The 16,763-nt window shown below is 34.3% G+C and overlaps 1 protein-coding gene across 2 annotated transcripts in view; it reads right to left on the bottom strand.

Annotated features, from left to right (window-relative positions):
• Positions 1–16,763, bottom strand: part of LOC123671419 (hemicentin-1) — a 365,630-nt gene that overhangs the window by 105,288 nt on the left and 243,579 nt on the right. For both annotated transcript variants that reach the window (XM_045605267.1, XM_045605266.1), the window contains one exon: positions 1,593–1,892. In XM_045605267.1, the coding sequence (XP_045461223.1) occupies positions 1,593–1,892 (300 nt within the window). The remainder of the gene's footprint in view (positions 1–1,592; positions 1,893–16,763) is intronic.

Raw genomic sequence — 16,763 nt, 5'->3', positions numbered from 1 at the left:
CAAATTGAAATTCCGTAATCTGTCAATTTCTGTAACAGTCACACCAACTGCCAAGATATAATACAAATGTCACTAGGATACATGATCTGAATTTTTCATTGAATTTCGACAATATTTCACGAAACTTGACTGAAATAGAGAAAATATCGTCTAATACTCGTTGCAGAAGGCAATTCCAACACTCATGCGTTCCAAAACTCGCTCCTTCGTCGCTCGTTTTCGAATTTCGCATTCGTGTTGGAATAGGAGCTCATTCTGCAACTTGTTTTAGAATATACTATTGTGCGGTTTAAAAAATTATTTATTTAAACGACGATAAAAAAATGAATATCACTCCATCGTATATTGTGGATCCTATTTTGGATGGCTTCATCATTCGTTTTAATGCATAAACGCACTAGTGGAATAGTCACTTCACTAAAGCTTCGTGCAGAGCTAGAGCTCTGCATATATTGCCTGAACATAAAAAAGGTTATCCTGGAAAACTGTAAATTTCGACTTACTAAAGCATGGTCATCTTAACCTGAAACGAGACTTGGAATTGCATTGTGATAGCTATTCTAATTCCAGTTTCACGATGTGCAGTATTTTGATAGAGCTTCATAAAGCCTGGTATACACTCATGTGAATCGACCAACTTGATGGCAATACAAGCAAAGTCACTCGGCGATTTCTACTACGACTACAACGGTAGTACTACAGAAATGGCATCGTATTAGATACTTATAACTATAGCTGTTGCATTATGTGTAAATTAAAAATCCAAAAAATATACACGGTGGACAAAAGATGGGTTACAGAAAAAGGGGAAGTATTCACACATTCACTTATCGAAAGAATTGCGACTCGTTGAACTACATACAGGGTGTTTCAAATTAAGTCGGCACCATTGCTAACTCCGTTATAATTAATGCTACGATGTCGGTTGAATGGGCAAACTAGTAGCATTTTTATTGGTCTTCTCGATGCCGAAAACGAAACAAAAATTGACAGTCGCGTTGTCATAATATTTCATAATGTTGAGAATGTTATTACGAATCGAAATGCATGAAAAAAATAAGGTGTTTCATTGAAAAAAATATCATTTTATGAAGTATTATGACAACACGACTGTCAATTTTTTGTTTTTTCAGCATCGAGTAAACCACTAAAAATGCTTCTAGTTTGCCCATTTAACCGACATCGTAGCATCAATAATAACGCAGTTAGCAATGGTACCGACTTAATTTGAAACACCCTGTATATTGGATGTAGGCTTTCATTAAGATTCACACTGTTGCATAGCACCATTAATTGATACAAAGACACCGTAATAAGATCTTCAATTAATTTTCACGAAAGATTAACTGCTACTTTTCGCTTTATAGCAATTTGAAGAAATTTCGAAGACATGAGTTGATCTTCGTTAAAAAATCTCTTGATAAACTTATCATACAGAACAACTATACAGTGCAAATGTGATATCTTCTATACAATATCATGTAAAAGTATCTCCAAATTATTGAGTAATCTTTTTCGCAATTTCGTTTCCCCGTTAAGAAATCCATAAATAAATTGGAAAAAGTTAAGAGCTAGACAATATATCAACTTACTTGCTGGTACAAGAAGGAATAGGCAGGGAACAACTTGTGGCCCCAGATCGTTGGCAGCCCAGCACGATAATGAATGTACTTCATTTTCAGAAGATGGTATTTCGAAGTACAGAGTGGAAATACTGCCTTTATTTTCCATTCTCGATCCTTGAACTCTGAGGACATTTCTGCTGGTATTGTACGTCCAGTAAAACTTATTAACCTCCGGAACAGACTCAACATGACACTCGACCTTGATTTTCTTCTGTGGAATTGCACCCACCCTTATTTCTTCGTATCCTTTTCTGCAACGAGGTGTAACTGAAATTAGAATTTGATTTCAATATAAATATATATAGATTAGAAAAGGACTTTTGGTCCAATCAAATTTATCTACGTTCATAATAGATGATTTTTTACATTGAGTTATTTTCGGGGCTGAGTTTTTATTTTGTGTCAGTGCGTCAAACCATGGTTTTCAGTCCTAAACGTTTCACACAGTCACTCGTGATGAAATAATTGTGATTTGCATTATCACCCAAAAGCTATGAGATACAACATTATCGAGAGATAGTGCCTTATGTTCTGAGAAATTAATAAATATATAGATAATATCCGACAAATTAATGAATAAATAATAATGAAAAAACTATCTGCCTCTGGGTATAGCAATATGCTTCTCCGTCTGTCTCTCTTAAAAAGTCTGCATTCCTCACTAATTATTTTTGGTCTTGTCAGAACTATTGTGATTCTGGGTATTTCATGTTTGCGCATGAACAAAGCGTACAGTACATCTGAAAAAGCTGTCTACTATACGACCTGAAAGGCCAAATCAATTTGTGGGATCATCTAAGGCCCAATGCAAATTTCTTTCAAATTAAATAAGATTAGTAAAAGTTAAAGCTGTTGCAAGAATGTGCTTTCACGCATACCGACAGATAGACACAACACTGAGGTTGTTGTTTCTTAAAAGAAACCTCAAGGGGGCGCATATTCATATCATTACGGACAACCAGACCAAGCTGAGATCGCTGAGATCCTTGGAATCATATGACCAGTGGTCTCTGCTGATATAGGAGTATCGTAATACTTACTATAAAGCAACTGACCAGAGGGAATCAAGTAAGCCTAACTATGGCAACCGGGGCATTGGAGTATTGAAGGAAACGAAAAACAGCTTCAAGTTAAACACCTGTTGGCCCTAATGGCCAAATCTATGGTCTTTGCAGCTGTCAAACAATGGGAGCTGGACAATAGAATAACCTTCTGCTACCTAAGGGTAGCACTGCTGATAGGACACTGTCGATGCAAATATCTTTTGTACCGCATCGGTAAGTCAGCGGATGAGATTTGCAACGTCTGTGGAACGGAGGTAGAATCAGCTGAACACATGGTGTGCAAATTTTCTGGGTTGACTGGCAATCATATGGAAAAGTCAGCCCTAGATACTCACGATGTAACAGCTAAAGTTTCTTGGGATGTTGTTATGCATTCATGATGATCACTCATTTATGTGTGGGAATTTTTTAATCAGAGACCAATTTTTTTTTCATTCAGCTATCACTACCTTCAATGCACCAAGTAAAATGAAAAGTTCTCGTTACTTCTCTTCTTTTGGTGTTAAAATGAAACACAAACATTCTACAGGGACTTTTTTCAGTAGAAACCGGAATGAAATTTTGATAAGTCTTTAATGAGCTTTTGATTTGTTTTTAATGACAGTTGAATAATTTTGGATGAGCTTTTATTCGTTTTTAAAGAGCTTTCGATTTGTTGTTGATGAAATTTTGTTTCATTTTTGATGACATTCTGATTCGTTTTTAATGAACTTTTGATTTGTTTTTAATGACAGTTTGAATAATTTTTAATGAGCTTTTATTCGTTTTTAAAGAGCTTTCGATTTGTATTTAATGACATTTTGTTTCATTTTTTATGACATTTTGATTCGTTTTCAATGAGCTTTTGATTTGTTTTTAGTGAACTTTTGATTTGTTTTTTATGAAATTTTGATTTGTTTTTTATGTTATTTTGATTCGGTTTTGATGACATTTGAATTCGTTTTTAATGAGCTTTTAATTTGTTGTTTAATGAACTTTTGATTTGTTCTTAATTTTCAATGAGCTTTTGATGTGTTTTCAATGAGCTTCTGATTTTTTTTCAATGACGTTTTGATTCGTTTTATTGAGATTTTGATGTGTTTTCAATGACATTTTGATTTGTTTCTGATTTCAATCATGAAATCAATATCAGAAATGATTACCAGCTAACTGCATAGCATAAAGTTTAAATCAATTCCAATGACAACTCTCCTGAAATTGTCATATCACGCAACAAATCACTGGGGATTTATGCCAAAAAAATCGATACCTCCATTCAATCCGTACAAATTTTCATTGCACTCAACAAATTCCATGTAGTTGGCGTATCGGGTATCAGCTAGCTAACCTATCCATTATCAAACTGACTGCATAAAGTAATAGAAAAATTATTATTCATACAAGAAAAATGAGGCGTTATGTGATCAATCAACTCTAAATACATGCACATTTATTCGTTTTCTGCCACCGAACTAATGAAGCGGACGTGACGTCATCAAACGTGACGTTGAACACGCTTTTGAACTGTACGACGAGGGATTGTTCGGCTAATTGTTGACGTTTTTCTAGTTCGCGTTTCGCTTATCGGAAGCCATCTGCAATACGTGTAAATCGTGTCTTTGAGAGCTTTGTATTGGAGAAATTGCAAGAAAAGTTTTCCCGTGATTCTGTCAATTCTAGTTACCTTTTATTAGAGCCTTTTATTACTACTTTCAAGGGTCTTTTGAAGGGTAACTTTTATTTTAAAAGTACGGTAGAGCAGTGTGGCTTTGCCAACGGAGGTGACTTTGCCAAAATGCCTAATATTTTAAGTTTCATTTTGTTTTCGTAAATTTGGAAACATCATACAAAAATCATGAATCGGAACATTTAACAACACTACATACCTACATGTTGCAACTGTCGCAATCGTCTTGCGTACAGTGCATCCCATTTTGGGTGAGACAGCCAGGTTTCTCGCTTGTTATTTAAGATAGAGCCTTGCGGTTTTCACGTTCCTGTCCTACTTTTTCGTGAAACTCAAATTGGTCTAATCAGATTTTGCACAACTGTTTCCGTTCAAGAGATACAGGGTGATTTTGGTAATTGATACTTTTCGGACCCCTCCTTTATCTCCGAAGTTATTAGAAATAACGCTGAGGTAAAAACTACGTCTGAATCAGAATTCTGCGTAAAATCCAGTTGCGTACTCAATTTTTTTTTCGGGGTATGGTTTTGAAGATTCAACACAAACCTATATTTTTTTAAATGGACCACCCTGTATATTATGACTTCGTTGAATTCGTTATTTTTTTTTCCTTCGAAATGATGTATGATACTATGTAGGTAGGATGTTCAGAAATGTTAAAAAAACACTAAAACATTAAATAATGATGATTTTTTTGTTAATGGGCAATAGATTACCCATATAAAAAAAGAATCAATTGTAAAATTTTCATTCGTGAATTTTATTTATAGTAGAGTAAGCAAACAAAGATAATACACTCATCAGTCATCACTAACATGAAAAACAAAACGTAGGTACCTACCTAATAGCAACAAATAAATAATACAAAAATTCATAAACATTGCGTTATACTCGTATCTTACAGATTAAACTGTTCAAATTGCTGTCCATTTTTCCTAATACATATAATAAGCAGTTAAAGACACAACAGTTCCGAAGAACTTCGAGAATCAACAGAGGCAGTTTTCCAGGATTTACAAAACCGCCCTTTCATAATATTAAATGAACTCAGGCGTATTGTTTTGTCAATTATGTATTAGGGGAAAATGGACAGCAATTTGAACAGTTAAATCTGTAAGATACGAGTATTATGCAATGTTTATGAATTTTTGTATTATTTATTTGTTGCTATTAGGTAGGTACCTACGTTTTGTTTTTCATGTTAGTGATGACTGATGAGTGTATTATCTTTGTTTGCTTACTCTACTATAAATAAAAATCACAAATGAAAATTTTACAATTGATTCTTTTTTTATATGGGTAATCTATTGCCCATTAACAAAAAAATCTTCATTATTCAATGTTTTAGTGTTTTTTTTAACATTTTTGAACATCCAACCTACATAGTATCATGCATCATTTCAAAGGAAAAAAAATAACGAATTCAACGAAGTCATAATATACAGGGTGTTCCATTTAAAAAAATATAGGTTTGTGTTGAATCTTCAAAACCATACCCCGTAAAAAAAATTGAGTACGCCACTGGATTTTACGCAGAATTCTGATTCAGACGTAGTTTTTACCTCAGCGTTATTTCTAATAACTTCGGAGATAAAGGAGGGGTCCGAAAAGTATCAATACCAAAATCACCCTGTATGTCTTGAACGGAAACAGTTATGCAAAATCTGATTAGACCAATTTGAGTTTCACGAAAAAGTAGCACAGGAACATGAAAACCGCAAGGCTCTATCTCAAATAACAAGCGAAAAGCCTGGCTGTCTCACCCAAAATGGGATGCACTGTACATTGAATGGTGTGCTACGGTATGTTATGTGAGCGGGTAATTTTTTTTCCGGTTTATAAATGCGAAATACTAGTGGTTGTGTAGAAAATATGGCAAACAGTGCATCAAAATATATTTAGCAGCTTACTTTACATTCATTTAGAGTCACGTTAAAAAAAACTGAAAACATTTGGTTGAGAGGGTTTCGACATTTCGGGAAATTTTTCTATTGTGGCTCTTTGGCGGGACACTTTGACACATACCGAAAGTATTCTATTTTTTTTTGTTTTTTTTTTTAGGCACAATTATGTGTTGTCAATACAAGAAGAAGTTGAATCCAAGGAAATATAGTAATTATACGGAAGAAACACTAAACCGAGCAATCAATGCAGTTCGAAATGAAAACGTTTCAATACAGACAGCTTCCGAAGTGTACAACATTCCCAGAAGAACTCTTTGGAATAAAATTAATAAAAGACAAATGGGCAAACTCGGAGGCCTTACGCACTCACAGATACCGCCTTCACTTCATCAGTTGACCAAAAAACGCATTTTTAAGGCATTGGCAAACTTCGATTTGCGTGTCACTCTGCCAAATTTTTGAGAATAAAAGAAAATCAGTGGGCACCTTTTCTTGTGATTATAACCACAGTGGTCAACATCTGAAATGTTTAAATTAAACATAATTTGCACAGAACTCATTTAACGAATAAACGATAAAGTTACACCAAGAATACTATAAAAAGTGGTGCAAAGTCACACCGCTCTACGGTACCCAATTTAAGGTCAGTTCATGTTACTCACAGATTGTTTGTATCATACTAACTGACAGAAAACTGCAACACCCAGGAGTTGTTTAAATTTTAATTGTTTTTCTGTAAAATATAGATAGTATAGCAAGGAGTAAATTATTGAAATTTAGAGAAAAAAACGGGGGGGTTTATGATTTTTTTTAATAAATTTGTTGATAATGTGTTTGTCAAACGCGATTATCCATACACCACACCCCCCAACACGTCTGGTATTGATGCAATTAGATGGTCTATTTCTTCTCGAGGGATACTATCCCAAGCTTCCTTTACTTAATATCCCAGAGCCGCCAAAGTTCGTGGGGACTGGGGTAAATTTCCAAACCTTCTACCCATGATGTCCCAAACAAGCTCTATGGGCGAAAGATCGGGCAATTTGGGCGGCCATGGCAAAAGATTCACATGGGTCGCTTCGAAAAAATTTAAAATAACTCTCGCAACATGAAGTCGGGCATTATCTTGCTGAAATATTGGATTCTCGAGCCGGTTAAGGTAAGAAAGAACATAAAGCTCCACTATTTCTCGAAGGTAATGCAGCGCTGTCATGTTAACTCGAATGAAGACTTAAGGTGACCTACTTGTAGGTACAATAGCACCCCATACCATAACGCCTACTGTCCGGTGTAAATGACGCTCAACATCAAACTGAGGTTCAGGCCTTTCTCCCCGATGTCGTATAACCCTTCTTCGACCATCATGTGCACCCTAGGAAAATCGAGATTCATCAGAAAAGACGACCTGATGCCATTCCACATTCCAATGTTGACGTTCTCTGCTCCACTGCAATCGGTGCCGGCGATGCTCAACCGTCACGATTACAATATTCAAGTAACAAAAAATGTTAACATGAAAAAACCTTCTCGATTTTTTTCTCCAAATTCAATCATTTACTTCTTGCAATGCTATCTGTTTTACCAAAAAGAAATAAAATTTAAACAGCTCCTTCTGGGTGTTGCAGTTTCTTTGTCAGTTAGTATATATAGAAAAAGGAAATGTACGGTACAGCCCTGCGGCATTCATTTTTTTCTTTAAAATACCCCAGAAATAGCTGATATCTCCTAATATGTATGATACTGGTCACTGCATCAGAAGATTTTCAGCAAATTTACTCTTCAATGCTGGAGGAGATATTTTAGACCTACAAGAACTTGGTGGATTGGAATCGGCGAAAGTACTAGAGGTAGAGGGCATTTAGAAGAAATATACGATAAAAACTTTTTTTTTAAATTGAAGTAACTATTAGGAAAACGTCAACGAACACTACCAAAGGCGTATTCGTAAACTAACTTTTCATTCGGTTGATCTTCTAGGTGAAGTATGGCTAGGAAGTACTCTCCAAAGTTTAATTAATCGAAATGAAAATGAATGAAATTGAGTTAATTCAGCCTCCATGAACTTCTGTTCCCGAAGTTTTCCATCCCGGGGTGAAGACGTTCTATATTTCCAGACCCGTAACAAAGGGATCTTTCCCCAGCTGGAAATTAAGGAAGGAAAGGATGATAGATCGGTTTATCATGAGATGGAATGAAAAATCGCTAGGCTTGTTTCAGAACTCCATTTAATTATTTTCGAAGATTTCTAACGAAAAATGGGTTCTGCTTCACCTCATATTATCAATGTTGTTGGGAGAAACATTCAACATCACATGATAAAAACTAGCTTTTCCAAATATGATAAAAATTATAACTGAATACACTGTACTGCCAGTGAGAAAAATTGAATCAGTATGACATGCCTGAACCTCTAAATAGGGATTTTCGAGAATATAAGAAATTAAAAATAATTTATTAACGATAGTCCACAAATATTGAGATCTCTGATCTACGATTATCTGAAACGAATGTTACCCAAAAATGAAGAATAAGAAAGTTTCAAATAATATTTCAATCTTTTGGTGATGAAAATCTGAAATATGATTGAAAAAGAAGAGAAATAGCACGACCAAAGAGTGAAATTTCATGAAGTTATTACCAAATCCAATAAATAGAAATAATTTTTATAACACGATCCTCCTGAAAGGTGATATGAACATTCTCGGTATTGACTGTAGCAATATTTGAGTTGAAAAGTAAAAAGATATCAAAACATAAACGACTATTCCTAGTTATACTTATAGAAGACGAATTCACAATTCCTGTAGAGTGGCCGGATTTTAATAAATTTTATATAAACAGAAGGTATAAAAGAAACAAACCATTATGCATATTTAAGAGTCATGCATACTAGCAAAACTCTTACCCTTCTCTTTAAAATGTAGAATGAAAATAATCGATTCATTTTAAAGACAGAGGAAGCAATAAAAATATTGAATGATGTGAGCGGTAGCTGGTAGTGACGTGGAAATTGATTTTTCTAAAAATGATTGACTTAATGTCCACGATTTCCAAAGTGAAGTCTCCTATATTTCGTATTCGTTTGGAAATTTATCATAGTTCTCTTGAAAAAAAATCAACTATGTTATAGCTAAGGTAACGAGTAAATATTCAAAAATCATGCTTCTATCATTCTGCATTCTGAAACGGTATCAGTTGAGCGTTGCGCATGATCGTGAGCCATGCGTGAACTAGTATAACTCTACAAACATTTTAGATGTTCATCATACGAAATGATTGATTTTAGTTTATGTTCTACATAAATTGATTCGATCATCAAATTGAAAGAATCATGCTTTCAAGTAAAAAAGCATTCACGAAAGGATTTGTATAAATAAAACTCAGGAAATAGAGGTCTTTTTACTTGCGGGATTCTACAGTTTCATCAAGAAAGAATGACTGCCGTAAAATATTTTTTACCTTAAAGTTAAAAACAATAATCAATCGCAATAACACATATTCATTGCATACAGGTAGTACAAGATAAGTAATATTCTTATAATACAATTGAGTTAGTTTATTGAAGCCACTCAATTTCTGACTTGACTAAAAGTTGAATCACTCAGTTAAAAAAAAAACTTGACTCCTGACTAAAGTCACACCGACGGAACAAGATACATAAAAATAGTCGTATCGACTTGCAATCGCGAAAATGTGGCATTCTAACGATGTAAATAAGTCAATTCAACCAAAAGTGATGCTTATGCTCTTTTGCCCTGCAACCGTCGAAATGCAAGTTTCTTGTGATCACATATTCACAATAGACGAAAACATGTCGAGTTCAATCCTCACGCACTTGAGAAAACTAAGGGATAGCACGGGAATTTCGGAGATCATCTTATCGAGAGTGTATCGCAAACTTTTCCATTTTATCTCCGGTGCCAGTATATTTGAGTCACTATAATTTATTTAAGAACTACAATTTTTATCATTCCTTTCGAAGAGGTCGATAGAGGATTCGTAACTTTTGATTTAACATGGAATTTTGCAACAAACATTGTGTATTTGACTTCTTTCATTGATTTCTATGAAACCTCGTCGGAAGGTCAGTCACACCAATCTCCCATAGCGGTATCTCGACAATTCGGGAACATCTTATTTCTTTTGATGATATGATTTTTTTCAGTTATCTTTTTTAAATATTTTCTTTCAGCGCTTCATCAAATTATTTGTTTTTATTGATTAATGTATTCTAGCATGAACTATAGTGTTCAATAATAAAACATTCAACTTAACCTTAGTAAGAGCGATATATAAAACTATTAAGCGAATTTATTATTATAATATTGTGAAAATCACCTTCTTAATAATCGTATATTAGTATGGAAAAAAGAAGGACGAATTTTATTCGGCGGGATTTGATTCTGAAGTAATTTGTTTTGACCCAACAATCGAATATTCTGCAATCATTCTTTTCTTAATGAACCATCATTGTTGCATATTTGGACGCATTCCCTGAAGAACTCTATCATTTCATCATAATGTCTGTAATTTTTGATTTTCATCCGGGTATAGTATCAAACTATAAGGTTTGACTCACTGATGAAGAATTCATGGTAAAATTCAAGGGAGTCCATAAACACGATAAAGACCTAGCCAATTTCAATTTTCAGGCTTGGCTCGGATCCGAATAGTAGGTATTATATCCATTAAAATTTTGAGTACATATTGATTTCGATTAATTAATTAATTTTCGCAGATTCGATTGATATAGAATATAGACCTCATACACCCTAAGATAACAATTGGGATACAGATTATATATAAATATAGAATATAGAGTAGAATGATAATGTCAAGCTTCCCGCAAAATTTAATTTTGATCGCTTTACTAAAACCAAAAAAATTTCGAGAAAGATACCTAATGAAATTACTCATAAAATCGGGTGAGTTGAGGATTTTGAATGTTCACATGAAATAGCATTTCAGATCCTGATCCAAAAAATATAGCTGTTCACATCGTCAAAATATCTCAAAAATATTTGCGCATACCGGGTGTTTCAAAATGAGTATCGATATTTTATCAGGAACATATTCTAAGCCAACTGCTCCTGTGTGGAAGGTAATGTCACTTTTTGCCGAACCAAGTGTTCAAAATTAACATTTCATCCTACTTTAACTGACTGTACTGAAAATATTGTACCAAATCAGTTGAAGAAAGAATTCCAAAAGTTAGCGCATTTGAAAAGGATTTAAAATGGTATAACATTTACTACATCATTTCTTAGAGTGCTTAAAGAAAGGTTATTTTTAAGATACTCAGTTTTATTTTATGGTTAGATTTGATAAATTTACAAAAGATATCCTCCTTCAACTGCAATACATGCACGACAGTTAAATTTGTTAATAATGTGTTTGTCCACCGCGATTATCTATACACCTTTCAACACGTCTCGACATTGATGCAATAAAATGCTCTATATCTTCCTGAGGGATACTATCTCATGCTTTCTGTACTTCATGTCTCAGAACCGCCAAAGTACGGCTGGGCTGGGGCTGTTGTAAATTTTCAAGCCTTCTACCCATGATTTCCTAAAGATGCTCTATGGGCGAAATATCGAAGGATCTGGGCCACCATGGTAAAAGATCCACATAGGTTGCTTCAAAAAAGTTTAAACTAACTTTGGCAACATGAGGTCGGGCATTATCTTGCTTAAATATTGGATTCTCGAGCCGGTCGAGGTAAGGGAGAACATATGGCTCCACTATTCCTTGGAGGTAACGCAATGCTGTCATGTTACCTCGAATAGAGAAAAAAAGTGACCTACTTGCAATAGCACCCCATACCATAACGCCTACTGTCCGCTGTACATAACGCTCAACATCAAACTGAGGTTCATGTATTTCTCCCCGACGTCGTCTAACACTTCTTCGGCCATAATGTGTACCCAAAAAGAATCGAGATTCATCAGAAAAGTCGACCTGATGCCATTCCACATTCCAATGTTGACAGCACGCATAATGACAATAATAATTTATTGATCTTTTTAGATATCATGAAGAGTATAGGACCTATCGCGACATTTCATTCGTGCTCCATCATAGTGTGAGACTACTGCCATACAGCAGAATATAATAACTGTGTAGGACATGAGCCACGATGAGACAGATCGATATTCAAATTTTTGAAAGAGAATAATGAATGAAAAACATGAAAATTGATTTTAGCCGTTGCAAAGCCGTCACTTATATCGATTGGGTGTAGAACAGTGTTTTTTTTTTACCATTCGGACCGTGCCTATCAATTTGAATTTATTTATTTACGTCTTCACTCATCTCCTGTTCTCTAAATAAGTTATACAACAAAGATTTCAGACCAATATAATTCCAGGTTTTAACAAACTCTAGTATACAGAAAACAGTAAGGATTGAAAAGGAGCAATTAATGAACTGCTTTGAATTTATGTTCACCCCCAGTAATTACGAAACCACAACGAAATTGAAATTTATTGGCGAAACATAATCTGCGGGCAATATGCACAACCAGTGCAAATTTTATTGGCTCTCATGAAGCATAATTAGTCGTAAAACTTGCATATATATTTCCTTTTGATTGTGATCGTCCGAGGAAAACGTTATAAAAACATAATTTCGCTTCAAGCCGGCAAACAATACGCTCAGCAGATTAGGGATGGCTTTATAATCGTATACAGCACTGATGCCATTTCGAAGTGGTTTTATCTAAACTTTTCCAATTATCCAACTAATCCTATCGTATAACTGGTATCAATCTGCTGAATTGGCGAATGATTTTTCAGGTTCCTGACAATCCTCGAATGAGTTATTTTATAGGACTTCGGTTTAGAGCAGATAGATTAGTTCAGTTCAGATTCTGCATTAAAAGTTTCATTTTTAATTGAAAGTTTTTACCACGTAATCGATGTCAAAGCAAATAATGAACATTTCGAATCCTATTTCGAATCCTATTATTTGGTTGAGCTGACCCCGAAAAATAATAAATATATTTTTGTTGTTGAAATTCGGAAAAGTCGGTTTTCATCATCAGTTGTTGTAATTTGAAGATCCGTCGATTCATAAAAAATATTTTTCTCCGATTGTCAGTGAATAATAATTTCGCAGACACATATCAATCAGCAAATTATTACTTTTCCTGCCTAGGCCGCAAAAGTATCGACTTTCCTACCTAGGCAGCAAAATGATTATTCTCAATGGAAATAAAACATTAGACATTTTCTCACAATCAATATTTTACACCACCTCCTTTATTTCTGGAGGGGTAAGTACTTCTAAGTCGCTATCACTGTCCATAATATAAATACATCCGATATTTTTCGAAAGAACTGACAGATATTTCAGTGATCAAACTATAATTATTTTGGATATATAAATTTTCATAATAATCAATCATTCCAACAATTGCGATTTCTATCAAATTTTCTTTTAATGTATCACTACAGGAAAAATGAACAAATTGTGGGAATTGTAATAATTTGCAAATACAAAATCCTACAAATATCATTATAAACAATCGAAGAAAAATTATATGTTCAACACGGCAGCAAAATAAATTGTCTGCCTTGGCTGAATTCCTATCAGCGGCGGCAGTCACTTTGATACTTTGCTATCTAGTAAAATAAATAACTATTTTCGTATGTGGCTGTACAAAATTTCATAGAAAATCGATGTCTTTCTAAAAGCGAAGGAAGTAAATTAATTTTTTTTTAAGTTTTCAAGTCAATTAGTAATTTTATATAAAATTTTCATAGTTATACAAAAAAAGTGTTTATATCATGGCTACCAATATCTTCAGCTATCTTTGAGATAACCTTGCGATAATTTTTTACTTGATTGGAAAGAGTCATTTCACGGTTGTTATATTATTGTAAAATTAATGTCTGTCGAACAAATTTGTCATTACCTACTAGTTTGCTTCTATTCATAAATGCGTTATTATCTTGATCACGATTAGTTTTTCCGGATTCGGACAAGTATACACTTTTTACTTAAATTGAATGAGAAATGCGAAAAATGCATGATTTTTCTGATTTTACCAGTGGCATGAATATAGAGGAAAAAAGGGACCACGATATACGCCACTGTTGGCAACTGAACATGCAATTTTTTTCTAAGAAATGAAGCACCTATTGAAAGCAAACATTCTTCTGAATTTAATTGAAAAATTTCAGAAACTGTGGTAATAATTAAAAATCACTTCAAATTTTTAATATTTAACACACTGTTTCCCTGCAACGAACGATATTTGAGAGATAAATATTGATAAAGTCTTATATATTTCTAAAGTCATATCCTCTGTTTCGATTTGGTACCATAGTTTCGAGACACCCTATAAGTTGGTATTCGGAACTCTCCTGTCTATTATCTTCGAAATCGTGATACAGAAAACATTTCTGCCAGCTAACATTTTTCATTGAGAAAATTAAACGATATTAATAATAGAAATGTATTCCCCAAAACACACTAAATATGGATACACAACACGTCAACTACTAAAGACCATTCTATTTCACTAGAAAATGATAACATAGGCACACACTAACCAAGGAACAATGAACTTTTAGATCTCATGTCGCAAGGAATACTTGAACAGAATAGGGTTCCATATCTATAAGCAACCTATTCAATTTGGATTATTTGAAGATGTGAAATCTATCTGTAGTATGTGTAGTATGTAATTATGGAACTATTCAATTTATTTCAATAAATAGGTATCCAGTGAATCAAAGAAAATAATATACAGGGTGTCCCGTAAAGACCACGTCACACCGAGGGAGAATGTAGATCAAAGGATAACCCACCTGCTATGACAAAATTCCCATTATAGAAGTCTTACCGTTTTCGAGATTTTTTTTTTTTTTGAAAATAATGAATTTTTGCCCCTTTCAATAGTTTTGTCCTTACGGTTGGTATAATTTTACATCTTTTTGGTAAATTTTTTCAGTAAAATATTGCTGAAGAATGATTTTAACGTTTACATTAAAAACATCCTCCGAACATTTTAAAGGGGGGCTATGAGAAATATTTTTACTGGGAATTTTGGTAGTGGATTATTTTGTTCATGAAGTTTAGCCCATCGTAGTGGAAAAAAAATGTAACGAGCTACTGCTGCACATTTCACCAATGAATTGTCTATTTTATAGTGATTTCAAAAAGGTATCACACAAGTCATTTGTTAGTCAAAGAAAAAAGATATGGCTGTTTCATCTAAATGGGTACGTTTCCGACAAAATCAAGTTTGTCAATTCTGTTAAGAAATCTTCGATGTTGCATTACTTAGTGAACAATGGCAATCGTTTACGTGCGAAAATATTACTCGCATAATTATTCACCTCAACGAAATTCAATTTGCCGGCAAATTTTGCGCAAATATCATTCAGATCCAGATTTTTTTAATAAGATCATTTGGAGCGACGAGTCTTCCTGTACCAAGAATGGGTACATGAAGACCTAAATCCTCTGGACTTTTGATATTGGGGCTGCCTAAAAGACAAAGTATACTCAACATCCATACGTGATAAAGCCGAATTGCGGATGCGTTCTCTCAATTCGGCTTCATCACGTATGGGTGTTGCGTATACTTTGTCTTTCAGGCAGCCCCAATAATAAAAGTCCATAGGATTTAGGTCAGGTGAACGAGGAGGCCACAAAATTTCACCTTCTCTTCCAATCCACCGGTGGGGATAAGTTCTATTCAAATGTGCGGTAACTACGAGTCCGTAATGTGCTGGGCATCCATCATTTTGAAACCACAGACGGACGTCGCAGCGCCAGTGGCACATCTTCCAATAAAATGGGCAGCTGGTTGGTTAAAAATTCCAAATAATTGTTTGCGTGCAGTGATGGCGGCAGTTCGATCGGGCCCAAAATTGCACCATTAAATATTCCAGTCCATAAATTGATCATGAATCGATATTGTGATCTAACTTCTCTCACTTCGTGTTGATTTATGATATTCCAGCTATGCAAATTGGGGAGATTCATGTACCCATTCTCGGTACAGGAAGACTCGTCGGTCCAAATGATCTTATAAAAAAAATCTGGATCTGCATGATGTTTTCCAAAATTTGCCGGCAAAATTGAATTTCGTTGAGGTGAATAATTATGCGAGTAATATTTTCGCACGTAAACGATTGCCATTGTTCACTAAGTAATGCAACATCGAAGATTTCTTAACAGAATTGACAAACTTGATTTTGTCAGAAACGTACCCATTTGGATAAAAACAGCCATATCTTTTTTCTTTGAGTAACAAATGACTTGAGTGATACCTTTTTGAAATCACTATAAAATGAACAATTTATTGGTGTAATGTGCAGCAGTAGCTCGGTTCATTTCTTTTCCACTACGATGGGCTAAACTTCATGAACAAAATAATCCACTACCAAAATTTCCAATAAAAATATTTCTCATAGCCCCCCTTCAAAATGGTCGGAGGATTGTTTTAATGTAAACGTTAAAATCATTCTTCGGCAATATTTTACTGAAA

This window comes from Harmonia axyridis, chromosome 1, assembly GCF_914767665.1.
Source record: "Harmonia axyridis chromosome 1, icHarAxyr1.1, whole genome shotgun sequence".
Taxonomy (NCBI): Eukaryota; Metazoa; Arthropoda; class Insecta; order Coleoptera; family Coccinellidae; genus Harmonia; species Harmonia axyridis.
This window is presented reverse-complemented; position numbering and strand designations above follow the sequence as displayed.